This window comes from Citrus clementina, unplaced genomic scaffold (assembly GCF_000493195.1).
Source record: "Citrus clementina cultivar Clemenules unplaced genomic scaffold, Citrus_clementina_v1.0 scaffold_2, whole genome shotgun sequence".
Classification (NCBI taxonomy): Eukaryota; Viridiplantae; Streptophyta; class Magnoliopsida; order Sapindales; family Rutaceae; genus Citrus; species Citrus x clementina.
In genome coordinates, this window is record NW_006262688.1 from 6,920,442 (window position 1) to 6,945,778 (window position 25,337).

At 33.2% G+C, this 25,337-nt stretch overlaps 4 protein-coding genes and 1 non-coding gene across 6 annotated transcripts; 3 read left to right on the forward strand and 2 right to left on the reverse strand.

The window, feature by feature from the left end:
- Positions 1-2,498: 2,498 nt before the first annotated feature.
- Positions 2,499-2,583, reverse strand: TRNAM-CAU. Its single transcript is given in 2 exon segments — positions 2,499-2,534; positions 2,546-2,583. It is a non-coding gene; the product is annotated as a tRNA-Met (tRNA).
- Positions 2,584-6,823: 4,240 nt separating this feature from the next.
- Positions 6,824-11,591, forward strand: LOC18052328 (sulfite reductase [ferredoxin], chloroplastic). The gene is made up of 9 exons (XM_024190486.1): positions 6,824-7,154; positions 7,651-8,439; positions 8,524-8,820; positions 8,996-9,193; positions 10,005-10,139; positions 10,259-10,375; positions 10,467-10,628; positions 10,789-10,987; positions 11,254-11,591. Exons 1-9 carry the CDS (start codon positions 6,984-6,986, stop codon positions 11,259-11,261), a joined length of 2,076 nt encoding a protein of 691 aa, XP_024046254.1. The 5' UTR covers positions 6,824-6,983; the 3' UTR covers positions 11,262-11,591.
- Positions 11,592-11,881: 290 nt separating this feature from the next.
- LOC18052329 (photosystem II 5 kDa protein, chloroplastic) lies at positions 11,882-12,529 on the reverse strand. The gene has a single exon (XM_006446074.2). The coding sequence runs from the start codon at positions 12,396-12,398 to the stop codon at positions 12,063-12,065; it is 336 nt and encodes a 111-aa protein (XP_006446137.1). The 5' UTR covers positions 12,399-12,529; the 3' UTR covers positions 11,882-12,062.
- Positions 12,530-18,525: 5,996 nt separating this feature from the next.
- LOC18052330 lies at positions 18,526-20,928 on the forward strand. The gene is made up of 6 exons (XM_006446075.2): positions 18,526-18,534; positions 18,640-19,088; positions 19,315-19,617; positions 19,704-19,886; positions 20,111-20,326; positions 20,413-20,928. The coding sequence occupies exons 2-6, from the start codon at positions 18,672-18,674 to the stop codon at positions 20,839-20,841; spliced, it is 1,548 nt and encodes a 515-aa protein (XP_006446138.1). The 5' UTR covers positions 18,526-18,534; positions 18,640-18,671; the 3' UTR covers positions 20,842-20,928.
- Positions 20,929-21,899: 971 nt separating this feature from the next.
- LOC18052331 lies at positions 21,900-24,560 on the forward strand. 2 transcript variants are annotated; one of them, XM_006446079.2, is made up of 5 exons: positions 21,900-21,992; positions 22,911-22,994; positions 23,384-23,484; positions 23,566-23,715; positions 24,276-24,560. In XM_006446079.2, the coding sequence occupies exons 3-4, from the start codon at positions 23,391-23,393 to the stop codon at positions 23,712-23,714; spliced, it is 243 nt and encodes an 80-aa protein (XP_006446142.1). In that variant the 5' UTR covers positions 21,900-21,992; positions 22,911-22,994; positions 23,384-23,390; the 3' UTR covers position 23,715; positions 24,276-24,560. The 2 variants fall into 2 exon arrangements, with proteins under 2 accessions (XP_006446142.1, XP_006446141.1); XM_006446078.2 differs by lacking the exon at positions 22,911-22,994.
- Positions 24,561-25,337: the final 777 nt, after the last annotated feature.

A 25,337-nucleotide genomic window follows, 5' to 3' on the forward strand; every position in this document is an offset into this window, starting at 1 on the left:
TTGAGATTCCTGTTAAAAAATTTAGAAAATGTAATTTGCAATTTGAAATATAAGATTAATTTGATACGCTTTGAGTGCATTTTTTTTTTCACTTTTCGTTCATTGCAATCATATTTTGGCCAAAAAATTTTAACAAAGAAAAAGGACAACTAGGTCATTTGACTTAATAATAACCGACTTATTTAATTTTAAATATTTTAAAATTTTTTTGTTATTGTTTACTTGTCTTTTAGTAAAACTTTTGAGGCTTAAATAAGTCATTTTATTTCTATTAGTAAAAATATAAAACTTGAGTTTATGAGAGTAGAGGTTAAAATTAAATTATTTAAAACACCTCCTTATTTATTTCATAATATTGTAACGTTCCTTTTATATCATAACTTTAAAAATGTCTATTGAAGTAAATTTATAATTGTTAATAAAAACTCTCATCGACAACAAATTAACTATTTTTTTTTTTGTAAAAGATTTATTTGTAAAAACTCTACTAATAAAAATTTTATTAGAATAAATTATATTTAAAAAATATACCAAATGAAGTCTTATATAATATAATATAAATGTCTATCTAGCATCATTGAAGAATAAATATGGAAAAGAAAAAAAAAATCCCATCTAGCATAGAAGCATTACAGGAATTTACATGTGGTGAGTATTTTCAAATCCGCTGTGAATCTGATTGAGACACACTTAACCAATGAATAATTGTCAAGTCACAAACCAATGAACAATAGTGTAAGCAAATTCTCCTTGAAAAAGGAGGCAGCCATGCAGTGTCGGGTTCCAAAATTCCTCTTTTTCTTGAGTCATAATATCATAGAGGAATAAAATTACCATAAACTACTTCAAAAATTGATCATTTCTTTCAAAGTCCAGCTGACTTCTATAACAGGACAGGATCTACAAAAAGGTCTAACTAACAGTAAAATGTTCGGTCCAATTCCAACATTTTTGTTTCATCGTGTCTTCCAGTAATGACAAACTTACTACAATTAGTACATCATTACTAAGGATAAAAAAAATTTCGCTACTAAACAAAAAGAAAATTTTTACTATAAGGGAAGGCTTGTATTATTTTTCTCTTAATTATAAACATTATACTAATTGTTATACATACATCACACCATTATTTAAGAGAGTGAAGCAGTAGAAGTCATTGTTATGCACCCCAAGCTCCCACCTACTTGTTTCATTTGAAATATTTCATATGAATATAATGCTTCATCACCCATGTCAAATGAAAGTATGACTGTGTGCTCTATCAGTCTTTGATTTGCCAACCAATAACAAACAAACTTATAACATAATTCAATATATTCCATGCCATTGGTCAAATCTCTCCAACAATTTGTAATCAAGTTGTAGTACACCACCAGATGTGAGGAATTACAAACCTTTTCACTTTGCTCATCAGCCAACTTCAATGTAATAAACTTGTAATCATCATTATTTGATGGATCTAATCCCAAATCCAGCGTACCCACCAGAGTAAACCTTTGTGCCATGATGGGAGAACCCTATATTCTCTGGTAGCTGCGTTCCACAATTAACGTCCAAAGGGCCATGCATCATTAAGAATGGCACTTCAGGAAGATTGTCGCTTTCCATTGATAAGTCTGATAAGGTTTCATCAGAGAACAAAGAATTAAAAGGAGTTTCTGGTGTTCAAGTGACCTCATTTTAATGAACAATATTTCGGTCAATACATCTTCATGCCGATCTGTGGGTGCCATCTAGTTTAGGTGGCAAAATTTTTTATGTGAGGACAAGCGGTATGGCATTCGAACCCGCTCGCATGGGGTAGGGTGTGGACGGGATTGGGTTCATCCAAAATCTCCATTAATTCCAGCCATTATTTATCTCTATCTATTGGCTGGTTTCTATATCATCTTCAACAAAGCATGTCAAATTCAGGACTCAATGTTCAATGACTATGGGCTTAATGCTTGGAAACTGAATTCTCCCCTTTATTTGGTTAAATTGAAGATGTTAGTAATATACAAAAAATACAATATTTAATGTTCTGAAATCTATATATATATTTTTTTGTATTTTAGTGACATCCTCGGATATCTCAGTACATGTTGAGAATGCTTAAGCTCTCTTGAATATCTCATTGTATTTGGAAAAAAAAATATTGGTATTTATTGATGTTCATATTAATAAAAGCGTAAAATTGATATTTTACAAATATAATTAATTGAAATGTAGTAAAATGTAAGCTAGTATAAAAATATAATAGTAAGATATTATTATTAGACATCAACACTTCTTGTAATCGTTTATTATTTTATTTTACTAAATTCATAAAATAGTAGAATGATAATATGTCTAAATATTATGCTAAAAAATAATGACACCAATACGCCGATTTTATTTTTGTTTTATTGATTAATACATTTTTCTTCCAGTGTTTAGTTATGCCTTTTCGTTGCTGGTGTGCGTTGAATCATTTCAGATTGTAACAACGGTGCGTTAATGAGGGGGGAAAAAAACACTGGGGTGAGAGAGGCTCGAACTCTCGACCTCAGGATTACTCTAAAGCTATGAGACCTACGCGCTAGCCAACTGCGCCACCACCCCGACTGTTGATGAGGGAGCGACATTCAAAATAGTTATATATCGGAGCATAGTGATGCGCGCCCCTTGACAATCTTCTCCCACCATATTGCACATTTGCAATCATAATAAATCACCATAAAATGTGAGGGAGCAAAATGTATTTATCCAGATATTAGAGATAATAAATATATCTTTTTCAATATGGGAGTAAAAAGTCTTGCCTCTGGTTATAGCACGCAGTTTTTTAAGTTTTACTTGAAAACTTATGCGTTGTACTATGGGTGCGTGAATAAATTTAATTAACTTTACTTTGAAATATTTGTAGGGTGTAATAAATTAAAAAGAAAATTATATATATTTTTTAATTTTGAATATTTTCTATTAAATTACATGAGATCAACCAAAAAAGTTAGTGTTAAAATTTGAAGTAAAAATTTCACAACCTTGTAATATCTGCGGTGATATCTTAATATTCAATATATAAATTAATCCATTAGTTGTTTAGTAACTACTCACACCCTAATTATAAATTAGAGATTTGAATTAGGGGTTCATTTCTCCATTATTTAAGAAATGTGAATTAAGGATAGATTTCTTCTCATCAAGCACTTCTAAGATAGATTTCTAAACTAATATTTGTAACATAAGATGCCATATAGTTAAGTTAGAAAATTTTCAATCCATGATTTTAAAATAAGGAAAAGTTCAAGAAAGTTTTAAAACTTTGCGGTTTTAAAGTGTAATTTCATAATACTTTAAAATCATGTAGTTTTAAAATTTTTTCGTATTTTCTCATACTTTAAAATTTCAGACCAGAAAACTACTATTAGTTAAATATCTAAAGTGAGTAAGTATAGTGTCACTCTTTATAACCTCCTAACTATATTTTAAGTATGTGTATCAATCCTATAATAATATGTATACGTATTTGGTAGTCAGAGAAACACTCACGTACTAAATTCTCTCAATCTAACTTTTCTTGTCTACCAATGGGCATTTGGTCTAGTGGGAGAGTCCTTGCACTTACAATGTTGAGTGCAAAGGTTCGAGTTTCTATAAAAGTATTTACGAGGGTTATTTACAACCCTCTCTCAATTATCAAATAATTGAGTGAAGCCAGTCTATTCCTCACGAAATGTGAGTGGAGTGGACAGCCCTCGAATATTTGAGAGGGTTTAAAGAATTTGGGCAGCGCTTCAGAGTAGTACATGCCACGAAGAAGGTTTCAATTATAAAATCTGTTTATAAATATTAATTGTAATACCTACGGTCTTGTATATCGTATTCAAAAAAAAAAAAAAACTCTTCCTGTCTCTCTAAATTCTTCTCTCTTCATAACTTAACGGGAGCCATACCGAACATGTGCACACTTTTTCATTCAATGATCACTTTTCCAAAACTGGAAGTCAAAAGTAGAGGGGGAACCATTACTTGTTATTTTCTCTTTCAAAATGACTGTCAAGTGTCAACTCACAACCATCAACTCAGTGCTATCAGCTCATAAAGCAGCTAATTATTTTGTTCGTGTTTCATTATTCGCTTGATCTTTGAGGTAATGATGATAGCTTGCTGAGTTTTTAAGACCATTAAACCTACATAATGGTGGTTTGCTCTGTCTCTCTATTATCTTTTTGGTCCTTCGTTTCTCAAGATTTCTACGGCGCAACTCACATTTGATTTATACCAGATTCCAAGATGAATTTTTCAACTCAATACTTGGGCCTGTCATTCATGGCTGTGAGGTGTTTTCTAAATGCTAGTTTTGATCTCATGTCTTTGTTTACTGATCATAAGATTTGGTAGTTTAAAGAAAAGAACACAAGGAGGTAGCTAGAAACATGAAGGGCTCAAAATTGCTCAGCAGGGAAGAGATCAACGAGGTGATTAGTTTGATTTTGAGTTCACGTAGCATCAAAGACAATGTGGGCCATGTGGCAGACCTGACTCTAGGCGTTGAACAGGTCAAGGTACGGAGAACCGAAGGAATCATTGATCAAAAGTCCCGAGGCGATGATGCAACAAAGCAAGCTTCAGTTTAAACACTGAGTTTAATTTTTTTTTCTCATCAATCTCTTGACGGACGAGAAGTAGAACTTAACTATAATTATAATATGCTAAATGAATCCCTTAGATGAGTAGAATGACACAAGGGGGCAGCTAAAACTCATCAAGTCTATATAATTTTGTACACATAATAGTAACCCTTTTAATTTTGTGTTATGACTCCTCTTTTGTTTAAAATGCAATAGTTAAAAGTGTAGTTGGTTACCATTTCTTATTGTCATTCCCATTATCACGCTGGCAATTGGTTGCATTCCGATGGTAATGCTAATGTATATAATTATGCGTAATTCTTTGGTTTTTTTTCAATTCATTGTCCTAGCTTTGTACGTATGCTGACAAAGGGTCAATGATCTAGACATATATATTGACCCAAATTTGAAAAAAAAAAGAAGAAGAAGAAGAAGAAGAAGAGAGAGATGGAGACTTTTTAAACAGCTCTTCTATCCCAAAGTCATATGAGTTTGAGTAATAATAAACAAAGACGAGGCTCTCATCTCTATATCCCCGTATCACTTAATTTATGAATTAAAATTATGATTAAAAATATATGACAATTATAAATAAAAGAAGCAACATTGCTATGGTGTAAATATTGGGATTTTACTTAACTATAGCTCTGTTCTTTTTCTAATTTCCTATTGTTGAGCTAATATGGATAGATTTTAGACTGTATTATAAATATTTGTATTTGGAGTCTAGTGAATCTAGATTATAATATATTCACAAGTTGTAACCATAAGAATAAAAAAAAAAAAAACGAATTGTAATATCGTAATCGATGACATAAGTCGAGAGCCCAAACCCAAAATCATTAGCCTCGTAAACTTTGAACCCTTCATGAACGGGAATGGCCAAATCATGTGGACCACTTGCGGTTCAAAAGAAACAAAAGCAAATTAGTACTTGCTTTTGTTTCTAATTTGCTTTTGTTTAGGGCAAACTCAATGTAACTTACAATCACCCCCACACATTATTCACGTGTGTGGTTGTAAGTTACATTATACGTAACTTAAGGGATCATTTATTTAGTCATTAACTACATGCATTTGCTAATTGTTAGGTTGGGGGCACGCAATTTTTATATTTATATTTATTTAAATAATTATTTTTTAATATTTATCAATATACTTCATATTAACAAGAACTGCCACAAACCTTAAAATTTATAATATATAAAAAGTAATATAAGTTAATTAATACATGTATAATATAATATAATTAAATTTAATATAACCACTACTTATATAATAATTTTTTAAAATAAATATACAATAATTATACGACTAACTTAGTGTGTATTGTCTTCCTCCGTGACCTTTTATAGACCTTCACACATGCGATCTGTACTTATGTTTTACTTTGACTGCGTGCAGGTCTGCGGAGCCAGAAACGTAATTGCGTCCAGGTTCAATGTAGTATAGAATCCAAATTTGGTTTCACCTTCGATTGTTTGTCTTCCAATACATCACGCGCAATTCATCACGCGCAATACATCACGCGCAATACATCACGCGCTATCGCATTCCCATGTTTCTACTGTGGCGGCTCAATATTCATTCTCAATCTTCACGTCATATCCCCATATCTAGACCCATCAATTCAATTTTCATTAGATTTATCAATTTAATAGATTAAAAATTCAATTATAAAAGGATGATGAAATTTAATTAGATCAATATCTAAAAAATTCATCCAAAAATGATGTTGTCCATTTTTTTTTTATATTTTAGCCAACAAATGTCAATATCACTAATGGTGAAAATTACTATAATTTATTATACCCTCTTTTAAACTTATTTTGTTACTTTTTAAAAACCAAACAATGTAAATTAAATTGTTTATAAAAAAAGAAATTGAATTTTATTTAAAATTAGTGACTATCAAGTAGCTACAATTTTCTAATATTGAATTTAAAACTTCATCATTCATTTTTTGACATAAATACTTTTCCGTTTATCGTAATTCTAGTGTCACATTAATTTACGCTACTATTGTCCTTACTCTTTTATCTTTATGATGATCTGGAATGAGTTATTGGAAAAGGGTGCCACGGTAATTGCAACCTAGCTAGGGAAAACGACAAAAGAACGTGGTTGAAACGCGCTATACTTGCAAATAAGGTAGAAGTCAGACCGTGTAAGACACGTGACGGCGCACAATAGCAATAAACCACTAGCAAGATAAAATCACAAAATATATATCAAAAGGCGCACTTCGCTTTCCGTTTCCGGTGCTCTGTAATCTGTATCCACCCGATTGAAAATTTTGAAATATCTTCATCTTCATTTTCATTGTCATCAAAACCTTTTCAAAGCAGCTCTCATTTGAAAACCAAAGCTGTTGCGTTTGCGAGGGCTATGACGACGTCGTTTGGAGCCGCCAAAGCCGTGATTCCGAACGATCCGAACATTCGGATTCGGAGCTTTAACGGGTTGAAACCTTCGCATTCGCTCTCTCTCAGGACGAATCTGCGCGCTTTTCCCGTTCCGTACGCCTCACGGAGTTCGGTCGTCAGAGCTGTGTCCACGGTCTGATTTTTCGTATATTTTCTGAATTTTAATTTTTGGAATATTCTCTCTTTCTCTCCTTTTTTTTAACCCCTCCGCATGTTACTATTTAATTTTCTTTTATTATGCGTATTGCGAGAAGTATGTTAGTTAAACGTATGGCACGGCGTCGTTTTTTTTTTTTTTTTTTGAGAGGTGTTGGACACTTTTTTGGCTTTACTAAATGAAGAATTTGTTTGTTGATTTAATTTGAAAAGATTTGAAACAACTTTTGGAAAAAGTAAAACAGAAAATGAAAATGTAAAGTTGAATATTTGATTGTCGAGATCGGAAAACGTGATTGATAACTAAATTTAAAAAGAAAATGTTTTTTGAGTCAAAAGATAATAGGGCTCTCCCTTGAACATTCTAATCGAAATATTAGGGTAAATTTTGTGTTAATCAAATTCGTATTCTGTTGTTAATGTGTTAATATAATAAAAATGGTGGAATAAAGTAAGGTGCTTGTTTTGTGCAGCCAGTAAAGCCGGAGACTGAGACCAAGACTGAGACTAAGCGAAGTAAAGTGGAAATAATCAAAGAGCAAAGTAATTTCATAAGGTACCCTCTTAATGAGGAGTTGTTGACAGATGCCCCAAATGTAAATGAGTCTGCTACGCAGTTAATAAAGTTTCATGGGAGCTACCAACAGTATAATAGAGATGAGCGTGGTGCAAAATCGTACTCATTCATGCTTCGAACTAAGAATCCTTGCGGAAAAGTCTCGAACCAACTGTACTTGACCATGGATGATCTTGCCGATCAGTTTGGTATCGGAACCCTTCGTCTGACTACCAGACAAACTTTTCAGCTCCATGGTGTCTTGAAGAAGGACCTGAAGACAGTAATGAGAAGCATTATTAGAAGTATGGGTTCAACTCTTGGTGCATGCGGTGATCTCAATAGGAATGTTCTTGCTCCTCCTGCTCCTCTGGTGAGGAAAGATTACTTATTTGCACAGAAAACAGCAGAGAACATTGCTGCTCTGCTCACGCCTCAGTCGGGTTTCTACTATGATATGTGGGTGGATGGGGAGCAAATTATGACAGCAGAACCACCTGAAGTGGTAAAGGCACGTAATGATAATTCTCATGGAACAAATTTCCCTGATTCTCCTGAGCCCATCTATGGGACTCAGTTCTTGCCAAGGAAGTTCAAAGTTGCAGTAACGGTGCCAACAGATAACTCGGTGGATATTCTTACTAATGATATTGGTGTTGTTGTTGTTTCTGATGAAAATGGGGAACCTCAGGGATTTAACTTATATGTAAGTAGATTTGTGCTCAATCAACTGTTATTTTTACATTTTGTACTATGGTTGTCTGTTTTTTTAATGATTTCTCTCATGCAGGTTGGTGGTGGTATGGGAAGAACGCATCGGTTGGAAACCACATTTCCCCGTCTTGGAGAACAGTTGGGCTATGTGCCAAAAGAGGACATTCTATATGCTGTGAAAGCTATTGTTGTTACCCAAAGAGAAAATGGGAGGAGAGATGATCGCAAGTATAGTAGAATGAAATATTTGATCAGCTCCTGGGGAATTGAGAAGTTTAGAAGTGTTGTTGAGCAATATTATGGAAAGAAATTTGAGCCTTTCCGTCAATTGCCAGAGTGGGAATTTAAAAGTCATTTGGGATGGCATGAGCAGGTTTGTTCTAGTGGCTTCATATATTCTGTTAATTTATGATACCCTTACATTCTGACAATATTTGGCTATCATGCTTAAGACAGTAACATTGAAAGTCCATCTCTTTTAGTTTTTATGGATTAATATTGTCTTTCTCTTTTCCATCCGCTTCTCACCATTGATAAATTGCCCTCAGGGGGATGGTGGTTTATTTTGTGGACTTCATGTTGATAATGGTCGTATTGCGGGTAAAATGAAGAAGACATTGAGGGAGATAATAGAGAAGTATAACTTAAATGTGCGGATCACTCCTAACCAGAATATTATCTTGTGTGACATTCGTAAAGCATGGAAGCGTCCCATCACTACAGCTCTCGCACAGGCTGGACTGCTGGTAATTTTTATTTGTTTATATATTTCATGCAGTGGAACCTTCATGACATTCTGAATGTGCGATATACAATATAAACTTTCAGTTTCAGCAGTTGGACTTTTGCTTAATGTTTGGGGATATACAATTCACATTTGGGGTTGATGAAGAATATCAAGTTAGCGTATAATTAAATTTCTTACTGTAGGATATACTTGGATCAATATTAGCTGGCATAAGTGCTGCACATGAATGGGAATTGGCAAATATGAAGTAGCTGATTGTTATTTAGTTGTGAATGTGAGGAGAACTTACATTTCATAAGACTACTTGGAGATCTATACTTACTATGATTGTTTTTACCATAGACTCCTGGTAACCCAAAACTTGTGGACTAAGAAAATACATTAATTTCAACTCGATTTAAATCAAATATGAAAAATATTGAGGGCTTCGGATGAGTAAAGCACGTTTCCTTTCTTTAAAGGATGAACACATAAATATTCAATTACTCACGTATTCAAAAATGGATGCTATCCTAGATTTTAAATAGTGAGTTTTCTAGTAGATTTATTCATATAATTCTTTTAACATGCACTTTTTCACAAATTTAATTCAGATTCGATCTATAACCATAATAGATTGTAAGCCTGTTTTGTTTATGCTGTATCCATATGTTATTGTTCAGGAATAACCATATTGTTTGTCATTGTGAATTGGTTTTTCTTCAGCTGTTTCTTTGTTTTTTGTTTGATTGATTTTTTCTGTTTTTGGTTCATTGACTGTCCTGTTTATGATTAAGCATGGCCCTACCTTAATTTGGTTGTTTTTGCAGCTTCCCAGATATGTAGACCCGCTGAACATAACTGCAATGGCATGCCCTTCTTTACCACTCTGCCCTCTTGCTATAACTGAAGCTGAACGTGGAATACCTGACATCCTTAAGCGGATTCGAGCTGTATTCGAGAAGGTACTAAATATACATGTCCAGAAGAATTATCCTAGTACATGATAAAGATGGTGAATCAACTCGATTGTGAAGATTGGAGTTGCAAAAGGAACTAACATTCATTACGTTTGTGATATCAGGTTGGTCTCAAGTACAATGAATCTGTAGTGATAAGGGTGACAGGCTGCCCTAATGGTTGTGCTAGGCCATATATGGCTGAACTCGGTCTGGTTGGTGATGGTCCGAACAGTTATCAGGTATTTCAACTGATCTGATCTTTCTTTCCTCTTTCTTTATCGAAATGCAATTTATAAAACAAACATGCCTTTGTTGTGGTGTTAAAAACAGATATGGCTTGGAGGAACTCACAATCAAACCACACTGGCAAGAACCTTTATGAATAAGGTTAAAGTTCAAGAATTAGAAAAAGTTTTTGAACCCTTATTCTATTACTGGAAACAGAAACGACAAACCAAAGACGAATCATTTGGCGACTTCACAAACCGCATGGTGAGCACTAAATTGACCGACATTTTGAAATTTTCTCATTTTAGTGGCATTAGTGAAAACAGCTTGTCATGTCTCATATATTTTTTTATCACATTGAAAACATTTTATCCATCAGTAGACTAGCGCAGTGTTCATGTGGATTGCAATTGATTGTTTTCAGGGATTTGAGAAACTTCAAGAGCTGGTTGAAAAATGGGAAGGTCCTGCAAAAGCAACGGCAAGGTACAACCTGAAACTTTTTGCCGATAAGGAGACATATGAAGCCGTGGATGAACTTGCCAAGCTGCAGAACAAGAATGCTCATCAGTTGGCTATAGAAGTTATCCGCAATTTTGTCGCCTCCCAGCAGAATGGAAAAGGTGAATGAGTTAGCCATGGAAGTAATCTCTCATCTCCCCACCCCACCCCTCCATGCCAGTTATCACTCGGTAACAGCTGGAGTTCTGTTAATAGTTTTGTATCTATAAGCTATGCGAGCAGTGTTTTGGCGTTAGAAAAAGTGCAAATCTGCACCTGGACCCTTTGTATCCTTGAGATATATATATATATTTTTAAATGTATCCTTGAGTTGTTAAAATTAAAACATTTTGATTTATGATTTGCTGAAATAAAACATCTTTTTCAGGTTTTTGATCATCGATTTGCTTTCAGTTTCCGGTCCTTCCAATTATGTGATCAAGTAATACTACTTAATTAACTGTTGGTTTGCAAAAGCTTCTTGGGAGGGATTCCTTTCGCAGGCTTGTCGTGCATATCTCAACAGGCAGCTTCACTCATCAAAGCTCCACCCATTGCTGCCTAGCTGTGCCTGATCGATATGTGCAAATTTTCCGGTTTCTATAGCGGGGTCAAAAAAAAGAGTGCTAGTCTTGAGTTTGTTACCATTGAAAGAGAACACCGAATTCATTTTCATCGGCTGCTTTGTTAAGCAAAATTATTGATTTAAAGAAAGATTATTCAATATCTCGTACTCTTGTTCCTCTTCTGTTTAGTTTAAACTTGTGTTGATGCTGACCAATTGGTAAGGGAAATATGAAACTAATGGATTTTGCCTGAAATCAAAGTTAAAGTAATCAAACAAATCTGTCTCAGACGAGAGGGGAGAGAATGAATCTTCAATAAGTGAGTAAAATTCATTTTCAAGTAGATTGGTTAATGCTGAATCTTGCTCGCATTAACGTCGAGAAAGCGCGATTGATCTCTGTACGAGAGATTTGATGCCACATAACCAAAGAATCAGCGGGGAATTGGGATTATACTATATAATGAAATTAATAGAAAACCAAAAATTGGAGGGAAGGGTAACAAAGACAAGATAAAATAAACAGGATTCTCCAATTACAAGATACAGATGCTCACAGCTTTTAACATTGATCTCATATCAATTAATTGGACACTAATTAACATCAACAGCATGAAAATTAAAAAACATTCTCACTTGCGACAGATTCTAGCAGTAGGCATTGTGACACAAACAGGAGCATACTTCTTCTTAGCATCTGGGGTCCCTCGTTTGGGCTCCTCAGATTCAGCCATTGCAACTTTTGCAATGGAGCAAGCTGCTGCAGCTGCTGCTGCAAACACAAGCTCCCTTCTTCCGTTGCTGCTGCTCTCATCCTTGTTCTTGAATTCCATGCTCACATTTTCAGCTTTTGATGATGCAGCCTTGGCCACAACGATGAGGCCTCCTCTCTTCGCTCTTGTTGCTGCTGGGTTTTTGGCCATGCTTGTGGGCAGTAATGAGGCTGCTGCCATGGTCATCGAAGCCATGTTTGCTGCTGACTTTGTTGCAAGTGATTTCTCTGTTGACACAAAATGGGTGAATTGAGTTAACTTTATTTGTTAGTATGTATGAAAAGTGCGTTGCATAGGATGAGGGTTCTTGTTACATACAAGTCCATCATCCAAATCCTTATCCTAAGAAATGTTCGGACAAATGGGTTTTTGCCACGTGTTTCTTTCTCTTAGCTAGAATTTGTGGTTGTGGAGTTGAGAGCTATCAAATCAAAATCATCTGCTTTCTGCAAGTGCCTCAAGAAAACTTTTGCTCGAATGGTTGCCAAATTTTGTGAATTCACCTTTTCGATAACTCGAGTGGCTTCATCTTAAATTCATAGACTCATAAACTTTTTTTTTAATTGATTAAGTATCATATTATTGTATTTCACAAAAATATTTATAATTATTATGATAGCAGATCATTAGTAGACGTTATAAGTAATATCCACACAATTATATTTAATTGAGGGAGTTTGAGTCTGTAGGGATTCGAACTATTGCCCTTATAGTCAAGCTTGACTTTAAGGACAATAGTTTACCACTGAACTACTTAAATACTTTTAAAAAAAACTTTTGATTCACATCATGTGAGTGGTTGTAATTTACATTACATGTAACTTAAGGTTTGCCTCTATATATATTCTTTTGGTTCAATAGGAGACGTGGAATTTGAACTCTATTTACATAAGCAGTGAAAAAAAGTTAATATAATTTTTATTCTATCTCCTAATTAAATTATTTTAATTATAGCAAAAAAATTTAAGTTCAACATTTAATTGTGATCTTAAATCAACATATGCTTTCTTACAACATATTAAACACAACTTATTTTGGAAAAAGAAAAATTATTTATAAAGTTTCTACAATGAATTTACATACTACATAAATTTTTACACACAAAATGATGTAACACAAAAACGTCTTACTTAATTAAAAAATCGAATTTACACGTTAAAACAAATAGTTCTTTTATTCTTCGGAATATTGATTCATCAAATATTGAATTTTATGATCTGAGGTGCAATCTTTACTTTTAAACCCCCTTTTTTTTGGGGGGGGGGGGGGAAGAAAAAAAAACAAAAAGGGAGAAAGAATATTTTCAATAATAAAAATTTGGCATTTTGGCGGAGTTAAACGGTGACGTTTCCGTATCGCCCCCTCCCCCACCAAAAAAATAAAAAGACAACAGAATCGGGTTTGGTTTAGTTCAGAGTTACAGAGTTCGGAGACTCATGGGCAGTCATCAGTCAGAAGTCAGAACTATTGTCTGGGTTACCCACTTACAATCGGGTAATAAATTCAAATAATCGTGCGATGACAACAGCAATACGATAAAATCGGCGGGGAACACGCCGAGTACGAGAATTGTCCTATACGTTTGTACTGCTGCCTTCCCTTCTCAGGATCAAATCAATTATCAAAATCCAAGCGACCGAAAAAAAAAAAAAGAAATGTTAACAAATAATTTATTGCTATTTGCGTAAATTATCTTTTAATACCCAATCAATTTCATCCACTTGACATTCTGACATATAATAATAAGGGCAATATGCTCATATTTGTATCAAGAACAAATTCCTTAACGGCTAACTAGTTTTACATACCGAGTCATTCATGACATTACTATACCTTCTCTATTCATTGTGAGATGGTTATTTGTCAGTGGGGAACTAGCTTATGATATATTTGGGAGCCCCTCGGCCAAACGAGTATTTTACAGAAAGCCGGCAAGAAATTCTATCAATAACCAACCGTTTTGATTCTTTGAAATAATTCAATAAATTTAGTAGTTTTTTAGAATGACCCAATGACCATATGTATATTGAATCTATCCAACTTTTGACGTATAATGGTTGGCTATTCACGAACTAGCTATACCTACAGTTAATATCAACAATGCGGTATAATCTAACAATAAACCTAATCAATTAGAGAGTTACGACACTACAAACTGAAACCAACAAAATATTAAATTGAATCGTACCAGTTTCTAATGGGGATTGTTAATTGTATTAAATTGTGAGAGAATTCTATCCGTTTGTATAAAGAGAAGATATCTGATGTTTTCGTTTTAAATTATAAATTTATTTACTTTATAAATCCTTATTCACAAAATCAAATGTGGAAGTGGAAATAAGAGAAAATTTTGAATTCTAGAGACTTAAAATAGATTCTTCATGTCCATTGGGTCTTAATTATAGTTACTTAAAACTTTTGTACTTGCATTGGTTGGTCAAATTCTTCTATTATTGTTTTATAAAATTTAGATTCTGAACGCATTGAATATTGATTTGCAGGACAAGACAAGAACGTAAGCTCCATCATACAAGACAAATGTGTCCTTTACCTAAAATTATTTTTTAATTAACATTTTTTTATGAAACATTTCTTTTGTTGACTTGGGTAAAGTTATTAATCAAACTTGTACACAGAATATTAATATTGTTAAAATAATTATTACAATTTGAGGTGGATTGTACTAGTAAAATTCTTTTGAAGGTTACCTCCCCCCACTAGTTTATAAAACAAGTTATTTGGAATATAATATTGTATCTCTAACGGTAAAATTGGATGACTATGGTATTGGTAATTGTTGTTACTCAATTCAATGTAGTGTAATAAACTTGAAAATTTTCAAATCAATTCGAACTTAACATTACTTTGTAACAATATTAATTGTTGATCAGATATAATTAACTGGATTCAAGAAAGGTAACCTAATGGCACCATATATTTTTTTTTTGGTTTTGACCACGAAGTATCATGGGGAGGGCTCCAATTGTGGGAGACACCTTTAAGCCCGTATCACAATCTAGACTAGAAGTCCCCGCTCGAACCGAGAGGCACAGGTTCTCTCAACAAAGGTGACTTCCCTGCGACTTGAACTGTGGAGCAAACTCGGTCAAGCCACTTAAGGGGACTCCATTGCCAGTGGAGACAACACTTTGTTGGTAATGGCACCATATATCATTGGTATTGATAAGTGTACGAGTAATGCAGTCTGCAATAAACACATTTTTATAAACTTACAATTTGGAAATGAAAATAAAAAGAGAATGGAAATTAAACATTAATCAGGTGATAACTCACTTTTATTTCAGCTAATATATGTAGAAATTCAATCCTCCAATGCGTTTTGTGAGGGAAAGATCTTCTTCTAAATATCTGAATGCGAATTTAACCTATTCTAAATTCAAACATAGAATTTTATAAATTTTTATATGTAACTATCAATAAATTTTTAGATAATCTCTAAGGTAGATTGCCAATTTCTCCTTACTGAAATCAATATATATTACTTATCCTCTTACTGTTTTCATAATATCTAAAAACTCTCCTGACAACAAAATATTTAAATAAAAGGGTCATTTGTTTGACAATTTATCTTGGTAATATAAAATATATATTTATTATAAGAAAAATATTTTAAAAATAAAAAAAAGTATGAGAAAAATATCTTATTATTAATTTTTTTTCCACATCGTAATATATATTTCTTATTTGAGTGTTGAAAATTTTATTTTAATTTCTATTTATATGATTTATTTAATTTATAAATAAATATGAATAAAAGTATATTTAAATATAAATATAATACTATTAAATTATGTTGTTAAAAGAGTTATTGCTTACTAAGAAAATAAGAGTAAAGGTAAGTTGACAATCTCCAAAAATAAATGGGTAATTTTTAAAAACCTCCCCTGAGGTTTGGGCTTGTTGCAAGTAGATGGCGAGAATTGATTTATTTGTAAAAAACCCCCTACCGTCAGTTAATTTTAACATTGACCGTTAGTTGACCGTGCAAAGACAATATTACCCTTAACAATAGTTTATAAACGAAAATAACTAAAAAAACCAAAATTATTAGCTATTTTACCCTCTTTCAATTATTGATATTTTCTTAAAGTTCCTATAAAAAAGTTAAAATTAAAAAAATTAAAAAAATTCTCTTTAAATTATTGATATTTCCTTAAAATTCCTACAAGAAAGATAAAATAAAAAATTTAAAAATGAAATAGTCATAATCTTTACCTATGATATTGTAAATTTTTGGAATTGACAAGGATAAAATTGTCAAAAAATAGGGTTTGTGCTTTTCGCACCAATAATTTTGGTTTTTTTTTAGTTATTTTCGTTTACAAACTATTGTTAAGGGTAATATTGTCTTTGCATGGTCAACTAACGGTTAATGTTAAAATTAACTGATGGTAGGGAGTTTTTTACAAATAAACCAATTCTCGCCATCTACTTGCAACAAACCCAAACCTCAGGGGAGGTTTTTAAAAATTACCCAAAAATAAATACATGTTACGCATAAGACTATTTATTGGTACTGGAGTGATAATAATAATACCTAACCAATGGTAATGTACTAATGCGAAATAATTGATTTGAATTTTTTAAGACCAAGCCCATTCTAATCTAAGCAAGATGTGGTCCTTTTTTGAAGTTTAATATTGAGTGATTCAAAAAATGGTTGCATGTTCTCTGACTATTTTGGTATGGCATGCAAATGCAATGCCATGCAGGCAGCAAAGCCATAAATACTTGCAGCAAAAGCTTTTTAGGGTTTTGCAAACTTGTCTTCATTGAAAATGGTAAACACCAGAAGCCTTTCGTTGAGATCGATGCAGAAGAATCACTTTGTTCATATAATAGACAACCAGTTAACTCCTCAAAGAAAGCTGAAGAGGAATGAGCCTCGTCAGTCACTCATTTTCTTTTCTTTTTTCCTCAACATGATATTAATGTAAAAATTTAAATCAATTTGCTTGTTAATCAAGTAGTCAATTATTCAGCAATTGGTAAATGAATAATGAATGAATTGCGTAGCCTGCATGAGTACCTTTAACGGCACGGAGTAGTAGCTTTTAATTTTGTGTTAATTAATCATTCAATCTAATTTTATCATTTTCAAAATGAGACATTAAAGTTGACATTGGTGGAGTCAGTCATCTCACACAGTATACACACAGTATTAATGCCAATAATTTGCCTTGTTGTTTGCGATGACAGTGACTCACCTTTTAAACCACTATTAACATTAAAAAAAAAAAAGACAATTAATTAGTCAATTTGATATTAAAGAAACTTAGAGAAACTGATAAAAAAAAATTTGCTTCATAGTTTGGATTGATCTTTTTGAATTGAAAGTTTTCTTTTGGTGCTAGTAATCTAGACCGGAGCAGGATTCAAACGCTATGTTTGTTGTGGAAAATTTTTTGCTGTTGAGGAAAAATATTAAGGTAAAAAGTGAAAATTGAGATAATCTCAACGAGACCATCCAATAAAATCATGACATGTAAAGATAAACAAACGAACTGAACTTGATTTAATAAATTATGTTTAATAATTGACTTTCATTAATTTACTTTAAAATTGTTTGAATCAATTAGTTTCAGTTTCGTTCGGGTTTTCTCGAATATAAATCAGAATTAAAAGAAAATAAAAGAATTCGTTGAACCAAACTGAACCGGTTCGGTTTTTATTAGATAGATATATACATTAATGGTTAACATATGCACAACATTTATCTCTCTCAAAAATTGGTCAATTTTAAAATAAATATACGTGGGGTAACTTTCTATTAGAAGAACGTGCAAATGACATTGTAAAGACCAATGTCTAGTAATATTATACTGGAAAATCAGGATGAGGAAAAAAAAAAGGGGAAAAAATTAAAGGCCATAGTTGCTGAAGTTTGAATTATTAGCTCCAAACATGGCAATTCTTGTGATGTTCATAATGATATATGAATTTGATTCTTTCATCTTCCCTAATTTGGCATCTTTCCTCTTACGCTCTCTAGTAAATAATAAAGCCAGAGGGGGGGAAAAAAATCATGCAGCTTGTACAACTCACCATTAATAATAATAATATTTAAAATAAATAAATAAATTATTCTCAGTTTCCCAAAAAAAAAAAAAAAATTCAATTACACACAGACAGTCGATGAGAAACAACGCCACAACTGTTCACAAACACACAGCTTTGATTTGAAATCTCTGTTCCTTCCTCTTAACGAGGTTGCACGCCTCTCTTTACTCATATATATATATATACACACACTGTTGCCCCATTGGTTCATTTTTGAAACTGCAATAAGCCAAACCCTTTCTTAGTTATGGTGTGTTTTGTTTAAACTTTTAAGAATCTAAACTATCACTTTCTTTGTATGACTTTCTTTGTAACTAAATAAAACCAGAACCCTAACCTTAACCTAAATTTGTAGGTTGTGTTTGTTTAGTGCATTTGTATTGGATCATGGAGAAAGTGCCAGTGACAAAAAGGAGGCCGAAATGGCAGTACCAACATGCACAACCAACCCCAAGGATCCTTCAGTTACCAAGCAGCAGCTGTAGCAGCAGGCCAAGAAAGAATTATCACAAGAGTAATATCAATAATGGGAAAGTGATGATGATGATGATGATGAGAAAAGTGAATAAGCTTGGGGTGTTGTTTGATGAAGAGAGGGAGTTTAGGAGAGGGAGAGTTGATGATCGTGTGGATGGCGTTGATGCCGAGGAAGTGGAGGAAGAGAAATGGAGGTTTCAAGCTGAGATGTTGAGAGCTGAGTGTAATCTTTTGAGGATTGAAAGAGAAGTTGCTGTTAAGAAAATGGAGAGGAGAAGAGTTCAAGTTGAAAGGCTTCTGAGATCTGCTGTTCAGTCTCTTCTTTCTGTTAGTCCCTGTCTCTCTATCTCTATCTTTGCATGTCTTGAATGGTTTTATTTTTGGGTCTGTTTGTTTGCTGGGAAAATGCTGTTTTCATGTTTATTTGTTCCAGTTTAACAAGAGATCTTGAGTTCGAACTTTGCTCACATACAAAAATTAATGTAATTTTTATTCCATTTGCTTATTAGATTATTTTAATTAAATTTGAAGTGTTGATTAATTTGTTTTGTAGGGAAGAAATAAGATTTGTGATGGGGAGAATGTGATCATGGTATTGGAAGAAGAGATTAAAAATTTGACAGAGAAGCTAGAGAAGTTGCAAAGAAGATCAGGAGTTAAGTATCTGGAAGTTAAAAGTAGTAGTAATTTTGATAGACAAGCATGTCTTCTTCAAAGAAGGCTAGTTAAAGTTGGGGCAACATCAGACGAGACTTGTGTTAAGGAAATTAGAGAGATGGCAGAAGCAAGCTTGTCGGTTAATAAAACAAATTGTAGAGTTGATGATCCGAGCTTTGTTTCAAATGAAAATTGCCATGTAAGAACAAGTCTATTCTTCTTAATTTTGTTCCCCTTAATTGTTCAAGTAGTGCTTAATTTTGGTTTGGAAAAATTTTTGTGCAGATGGAGATCTTGAGAAGGAAAATGGAAGGACTGTCACAGGGGATTTTGTTAGAGAGAATAAATGAGGAATATGGACCAATGTTGCTCTCTACAGCTAACACTTCTGCCTCGAGCTCTGCCTCCACTTCCAAGAGAACTGAAGCTCCTGATGTATCTTCATCACCAAAACGACATCCTTATAAGGTAAAAGTCCTCGGTTAGTTTCTGTTGATTATGTTTATGCATCATTAATTCGATTTAGTAACTGCTGATGTTTGGAATTATCACAGTGAATTAAGTTGAATCAATGTTTGATTGTTTAGTATGTTATCTAGTAGTTCTTTAGTTGCACTGATGCTTTGACACGTTAATTTCATCTGGCATTCTCGAACTGAGGATGAATTTCTGACATCTAATGCTGGGAACAGGCTGCATATCATGAGGAAAAGCTATGTTCAGGAAAATGCAGGACTGTTATGAGGAGAATTGTTGAGCAAGTTCAAGTTGAAACAGAGCAATGGTCTCAAATGCAAGAGATGTTGGGGCAAGTGAGAGATGAGATGGAAGAATTGCAAGCTTCTTGTGATTTTTGGGAGGATCGCGCACTTGATTCAGATTATCAGATTCAATCTTTACTAACTGCAGTAAGTTTTTGGCTACCATTTCTTACATTTCTTCTATGTAGCACTTTCTACATTTCAGATAATATATCTGCAACTTCATTCATTAGGTACAAGAATGGAAACAGAAGGCTATCTCTTCCGAAACCAAGGCAAATGAGCTACAAGCACAAGTGACCTTGCTTCGAAAGGAGATTGAATGGTTGAAGCAGGAACAAGCCACTGAGGCATCAAGGACCAAAGCTTCCCCTTCTCCTGCTGCAGATGCTCAAAATGAGACCGAGAAACGAGTACTGGTATGTCGTTTGAAGGAAAATCATTGCGCAAATGACAGCAACACCAAGCAGAGAGAGGACTTACTCAATGGAAGAAGAAAAGCAAACATGTGTAGCAGCAGATTTGTGTCTCAAAAACGATCACCATTACGAAACATTGGTAACTTGTCATCACCATTAGTAAGGCAGAGCAGCAAAGCAGTTGTTTATCCATTGCATTCCAATGTGGATAAAAATTTTGGGAGGGAGAAAGTATGCAAATGAGTCTTCTTATTCTATCAATATGTTTGCTTATTGTAAAACTTCTTTGCTAAAGAGCTATAGCTTATTGAAGTTTTTCAGCCATTTGTTTCTGGGTCTGTTTTATCTTATGAGCAGAGAGTGCATGAGTTGATATGATATTATATGTTCAGGTATCACAATGATCAATTTTCATTAACATTGAAAAATCTTTAAAATAAGTATTTAAATGTATTTTGGGATAAACCAACTCTCAGCATCATTTAATTTTCTTTTCTAAAAAATTTCTAACCGCAGAATTCAAAATAAATGTAAAAGATGTTCTATTGTATCAACAGCAGCTTTAAATTTGCATTCCAATTTAGATACTGCTACAAATGTGCCAGCAGTAAATATAGAAAGGGTAGCCCATACGATCACAAGCATGGGAGTAATTAATGGAGAATACAGTGACCATAGATAGGAGTTCTGTGAGATATTCAATTTTCACTCGCAAGCTGTATTTACTAAGATAAAACCTCAGTTCATGAAGAATCTAGACCATAGAACTAATTCAATAGTGTATATATATACACACATTTTTTTACAATAGGTGATTCTTCATTTTAATAAAATAATGATCGAATTAAATGACAAAAAAGAGTAAATAAGACACTCTCATACAATATGTTTTGTTTTATAGTGAGGTCGTATTTTTTTTTATCTTTTAACTTGATTTTCATTTTATAAGAAGAGATATCCTTCGTAAAATCATATATACAAATTAAGATTTAGTATTAAACTAAATTTTTACTGAGCATTGAATCAAAAGTTAGGTATATTTTATATACATGAATTGAGATTCAGTGCCTTAATTATGTTATGCACATGTCTTGTCTAACTTTTCATTCAATTCTTGTAAATCTACATACATACATACATGCTTAAATACATGTATGTAAAAGACAATTTAATTAAAAAAAGAAAATAAAAGACAATTAAAAAAAAAGGAAAAAGAAAGCATATGGGCCATGATGGACTTGGGCCTGGCGCAAATTCGATAAAACCGGGTTAAACCCCGTAAGCCTGAGCCATATGTCGACGATCTCGCGAGAGAGAAAAATTACTCAATTTGCGAACTGCGACAATTAGTGGTTCATTTTTCGCTGCTTCGGTCAACTTTCATTTGTTCATTGGTAACTGCTTTTCATTGTTTTTTAAATTTAAATTTTTTTGTTTTTTATGTTATCTTTGTTTACATAACTTATTGTTTTCTCTTTGACGATTACTGGATCTGTAATTGCTGTTATACTCTTCAGTGTTTTCGATTTCTAGGGTTTGATTTTTTTTTTATTGTTTTAGTTGATTTTTGTTTTGTGTAAGTTAATAAGGGCTTATTTGGATTATTTTAGGGGTTTTATTTTTATGAAAAAAAGGTTAAAAATATAAATAGAACTTGGGACTTTTTTTTTTTTCCAATTAAGTTGGAAAATAATATGTTCAAATTTTGATTTAAGGTATATGAATTCATGGGTCTTTGCTATTGTGCTGGTTTGGTATTATAATGTTGATTTTTGAGTCAAAATCAGTCCTGGCTGCATGTTTATCTTATAGTAAAATTGACTGAAGTTTAGAATTATTATATCTTCCAAAGATGATCAAAATATTGTTCCAGTTAAAATAACAAAGTAGAAATAATTTTTAATTGGATGGAAGTAGTGGAGAAAGTAGATTGCTTGTTTCGACCTTGTAAAAGAACAGTTAGGAAGATTGGACTTTCTTTCTGAGTCTTGTTAATCTTGAAGATGTTCTTGTGTTTTGTTCCGTAATTTGTTTAGTCTATTAATAATTAATTATGGAAAATTGATAATAGCAGGAAAGGGGAAAAATGGATTGGTTGTTTTCATTAATTTCAACAATTATGTTTTGGGGAGAGCAGGGTTGGGTGGGGGGAAAATCGGGTGAAAGAGCTAGGGGGGCCTTTTCTGGTAGTTCTATGATTTGTTGTTTTTTCATATTTTTCTTTGGTTTCAAAATCTGCCCCCGCCCCTCCATCCTAGACATCCAAAAAGATTGTCCGTTTTTCATCAATATTGTTCATAATATCTTGTCAGGATTTAAGGGAACTTGGGGTTGGCTTTGTTCTCTTCATTCTTCTTTGAAAGTTCTGACCTGTGCATGTGATTTAATCACTAGAGGTACGGTTGGTTGAAATATTCTAGTTCTTTTATTTCCTAAAGTTTTATGTCCTTCGCTGAATTGCATTAGCTGGACTGAGAACCTGTTTTTAATCTGGTATTGGTTCTCCCATTTCTGCTCTCTCTTTCTAAATGAAGTCTGTTTATAGTTTCTTTGGTTGTAACACCATTATATTCTAGTCCATTTAAAGTAAAATGAATAGAAGACAACTTATTCGGCACCATGGATAAGCTTTTTTTCTCTCTTAGTTTCTACCTATTTAGTCATTCCAGAAATTAGAGTGGCAAACACAATATGTATTAAGTTCATTGAACATTGCTTTGTTGATATCTGTGTTCAAGTGTAGTTTCTTTCATCAAATTGTGACTTATTTTCATAACTACTGCAGTTTTAACATGGCAACAAAGTACATCGTTGGATCTTTAATAGGCTCATGTGCTCTTGCTTATGCTTTCGATCAGATTATTGCTGAGAAGAAGATATTTGGAGGTAAAAATTTGGTAATATATCATGCTTTAACTTTGTTCTCAGGAATTTTTGTGTGTTTAGTGTCATTTATTTGATGATCAGGTACAACCCCAAAAACAGTTTCAGACAAGGAATGGTGGGAAGAGACTGACAAGAAGTTCCAAGCATGGCCTCGTGTGGCAGGGCCTCCGGTTGTGATGAACCCTATCAGCCGTCAGAATTTTATTGTCAAATCCAGCACCGAAGCTTGAGGTTGCAATCTTTTCCCCTTGTTATTGATTTTGTTTTTTGTTGCTCGGTCTTGCTGCATCACATCAAACAGAATTTGCAAGCCATACCTGTAACTGTCCATGTCCCATTAAATTTTGCTGTTCGATGTTTTTTTTTTGTTTGTGGGGTGCCACTCTCATGATATCTTAGCAACTATAGTTGCATTGATTATTCACAACTCATTTTGTTTACTTTTTGTTGCTATGTGATTTTTTATTTTCATTTTGCCCTTCTTTGCATTCGAATTTGAGGATAAATTTTAACATGTGGAATGCATATACTAATAACTCAAATGAAACAGTAAATAGAGAATTGTATTTTTCTGATATCTGCATCATGATTATTGAAGTCTGCATTGATCTTTAGGGCAACTTAGTTTTGAGAGCATAAGAACTCAAGAGCTTGGAAATGCTTCAGCTTTGCTTCTATAATAATTTTATTCCACAAGTATTGACAGAACTTATATTTCCTTTTGGATTGCGAGAATACTTTTTTCATGACAGTAGATATCTATCTAATCACTCACACAATTTACTTGGCAGATGGTCCTTCGACAAAAGCTGGGAATTAAAAATCTGCATCACCTGGATCCCACACTGGTGTTTAAATTGTGGAGTGTAGGAAGAAGTTTTAAATCTTGATCAGAGTTTGCAAAATAAATCTGCGACCTTAGTAGCCTTTTTCATGCTTTAATAAGAATTGTTCGTTTTGTAATGAAATTTCATTGGTCGCTTGCTTTTAAACTCAAAACACCTGTTATAACTGTTACGAGGGTTTTCTCTCTTATTTGTGGAGGTAGCCTTATACCAACATTACATCATTGTCTACTTGTTTGGCATGTGATTTTTGCTTGGAGTGGGACTATTGGCACCCTCTAAATACCTCTTAACACTCCTTTAGTTATTTTACAATTTTAACCTTTATTAAAATTACATAATAGGACAATCATGAATTTAACAATTCTAAATACCTCTTAACACCCATTTCTTTTTGTTTTTATTTTATTTTTTTAACATTTCCGAGTTTACTCCAACTGCAAACTAATTTATGAATTAGGATCTACATACTATAAATTTAAGTAATGCCACAAGTGACTGTAAATATTAAAAGATCAGCAGAAAAATAAAAAATAACTTGATTAAGAGACAAAATAAATAGTACTTGAAATTAAAATTCAGCATTTTAAAAATTAAGAAAGCTACTTTTTCATCTTATTTTCTGGTGAGGAATTATCGGCATCAGCAACTCATCATCAACAAACTTCAAAGAAGAAACCGAGACCCATGAGGGAAATTAAGAAAGAAGGGTAATTATGAAGCAAAGGACGAGTTGAACGATCATCGGAACTATTTTCCCACCGACATGTTTTTCAGTGCCCTAGTTGTCTTTCTCCACAAAAGCACACAGTCTTTCGAAGAATTCGTGATTCAGCATTTCAGAAGCTTGTGCTCAACATCTTCATCAGTAAACCAAATTAGCACTTGGCCTTAGAATTACACGCATGGTAGCCAAGTGTTTGCGAGGTGTCGTTATCAATTACAATGAGTTTAAAGTGCCGGCCATGTGGTGTTTCAATGATTTACCACATTAAAATAGAAGTTTCG

Coding starts and splice junctions, on each gene's coding strand:
- LOC18052329 (XM_006446074.2), bottom strand. CDS start 12,398: ATGGCTTCGATGACCATGGCAGCAGCCTCATTACTGCCCACAAGCATG.
- LOC18052330 (XM_006446075.2), top strand. CDS start 18,672: ATGGAGAAAGTGCCAGTGACAAAAAGGAGGCCGAAATGGCAGTACCAA. Junction 19,089..19,314: donor CTGTTCAGTCTCTTCTTTCT/GTTAGTCCCTGT, acceptor TTTGTTTTGTAG/GGAAGAAATAAGATTTGTGA. Junction 19,618..19,703: donor TTTCAAATGAAAATTGCCAT/GTAAGAACAAGT, acceptor ATTTTTGTGCAG/ATGGAGATCTTGAGAAGGAA.
- LOC18052331 (XM_006446079.2), top strand. CDS start 23,391: ATGGCAACAAAGTACATCGTTGGATCTTTAATAGGCTCATGTGCTCTT. Junction 23,485..23,565: donor TGAGAAGAAGATATTTGGAG/GTAAAAATTTGG, acceptor TTTGATGATCAG/GTACAACCCCAAAAACAGTT.
- LOC18052328 (XM_024190486.1), top strand. CDS start 6,984: ATGACGACGTCGTTTGGAGCCGCCAAAGCCGTGATTCCGAACGATCCG. Junction 9,194..10,004: donor TCGCACAGGCTGGACTGCTG/GTAATTTTTATT, acceptor TTGTTTTTGCAG/CTTCCCAGATATGTAGACCC. Junction 10,140..10,258: donor TTCGAGCTGTATTCGAGAAG/GTACTAAATATA, acceptor TTGTGATATCAG/GTTGGTCTCAAGTACAATGA.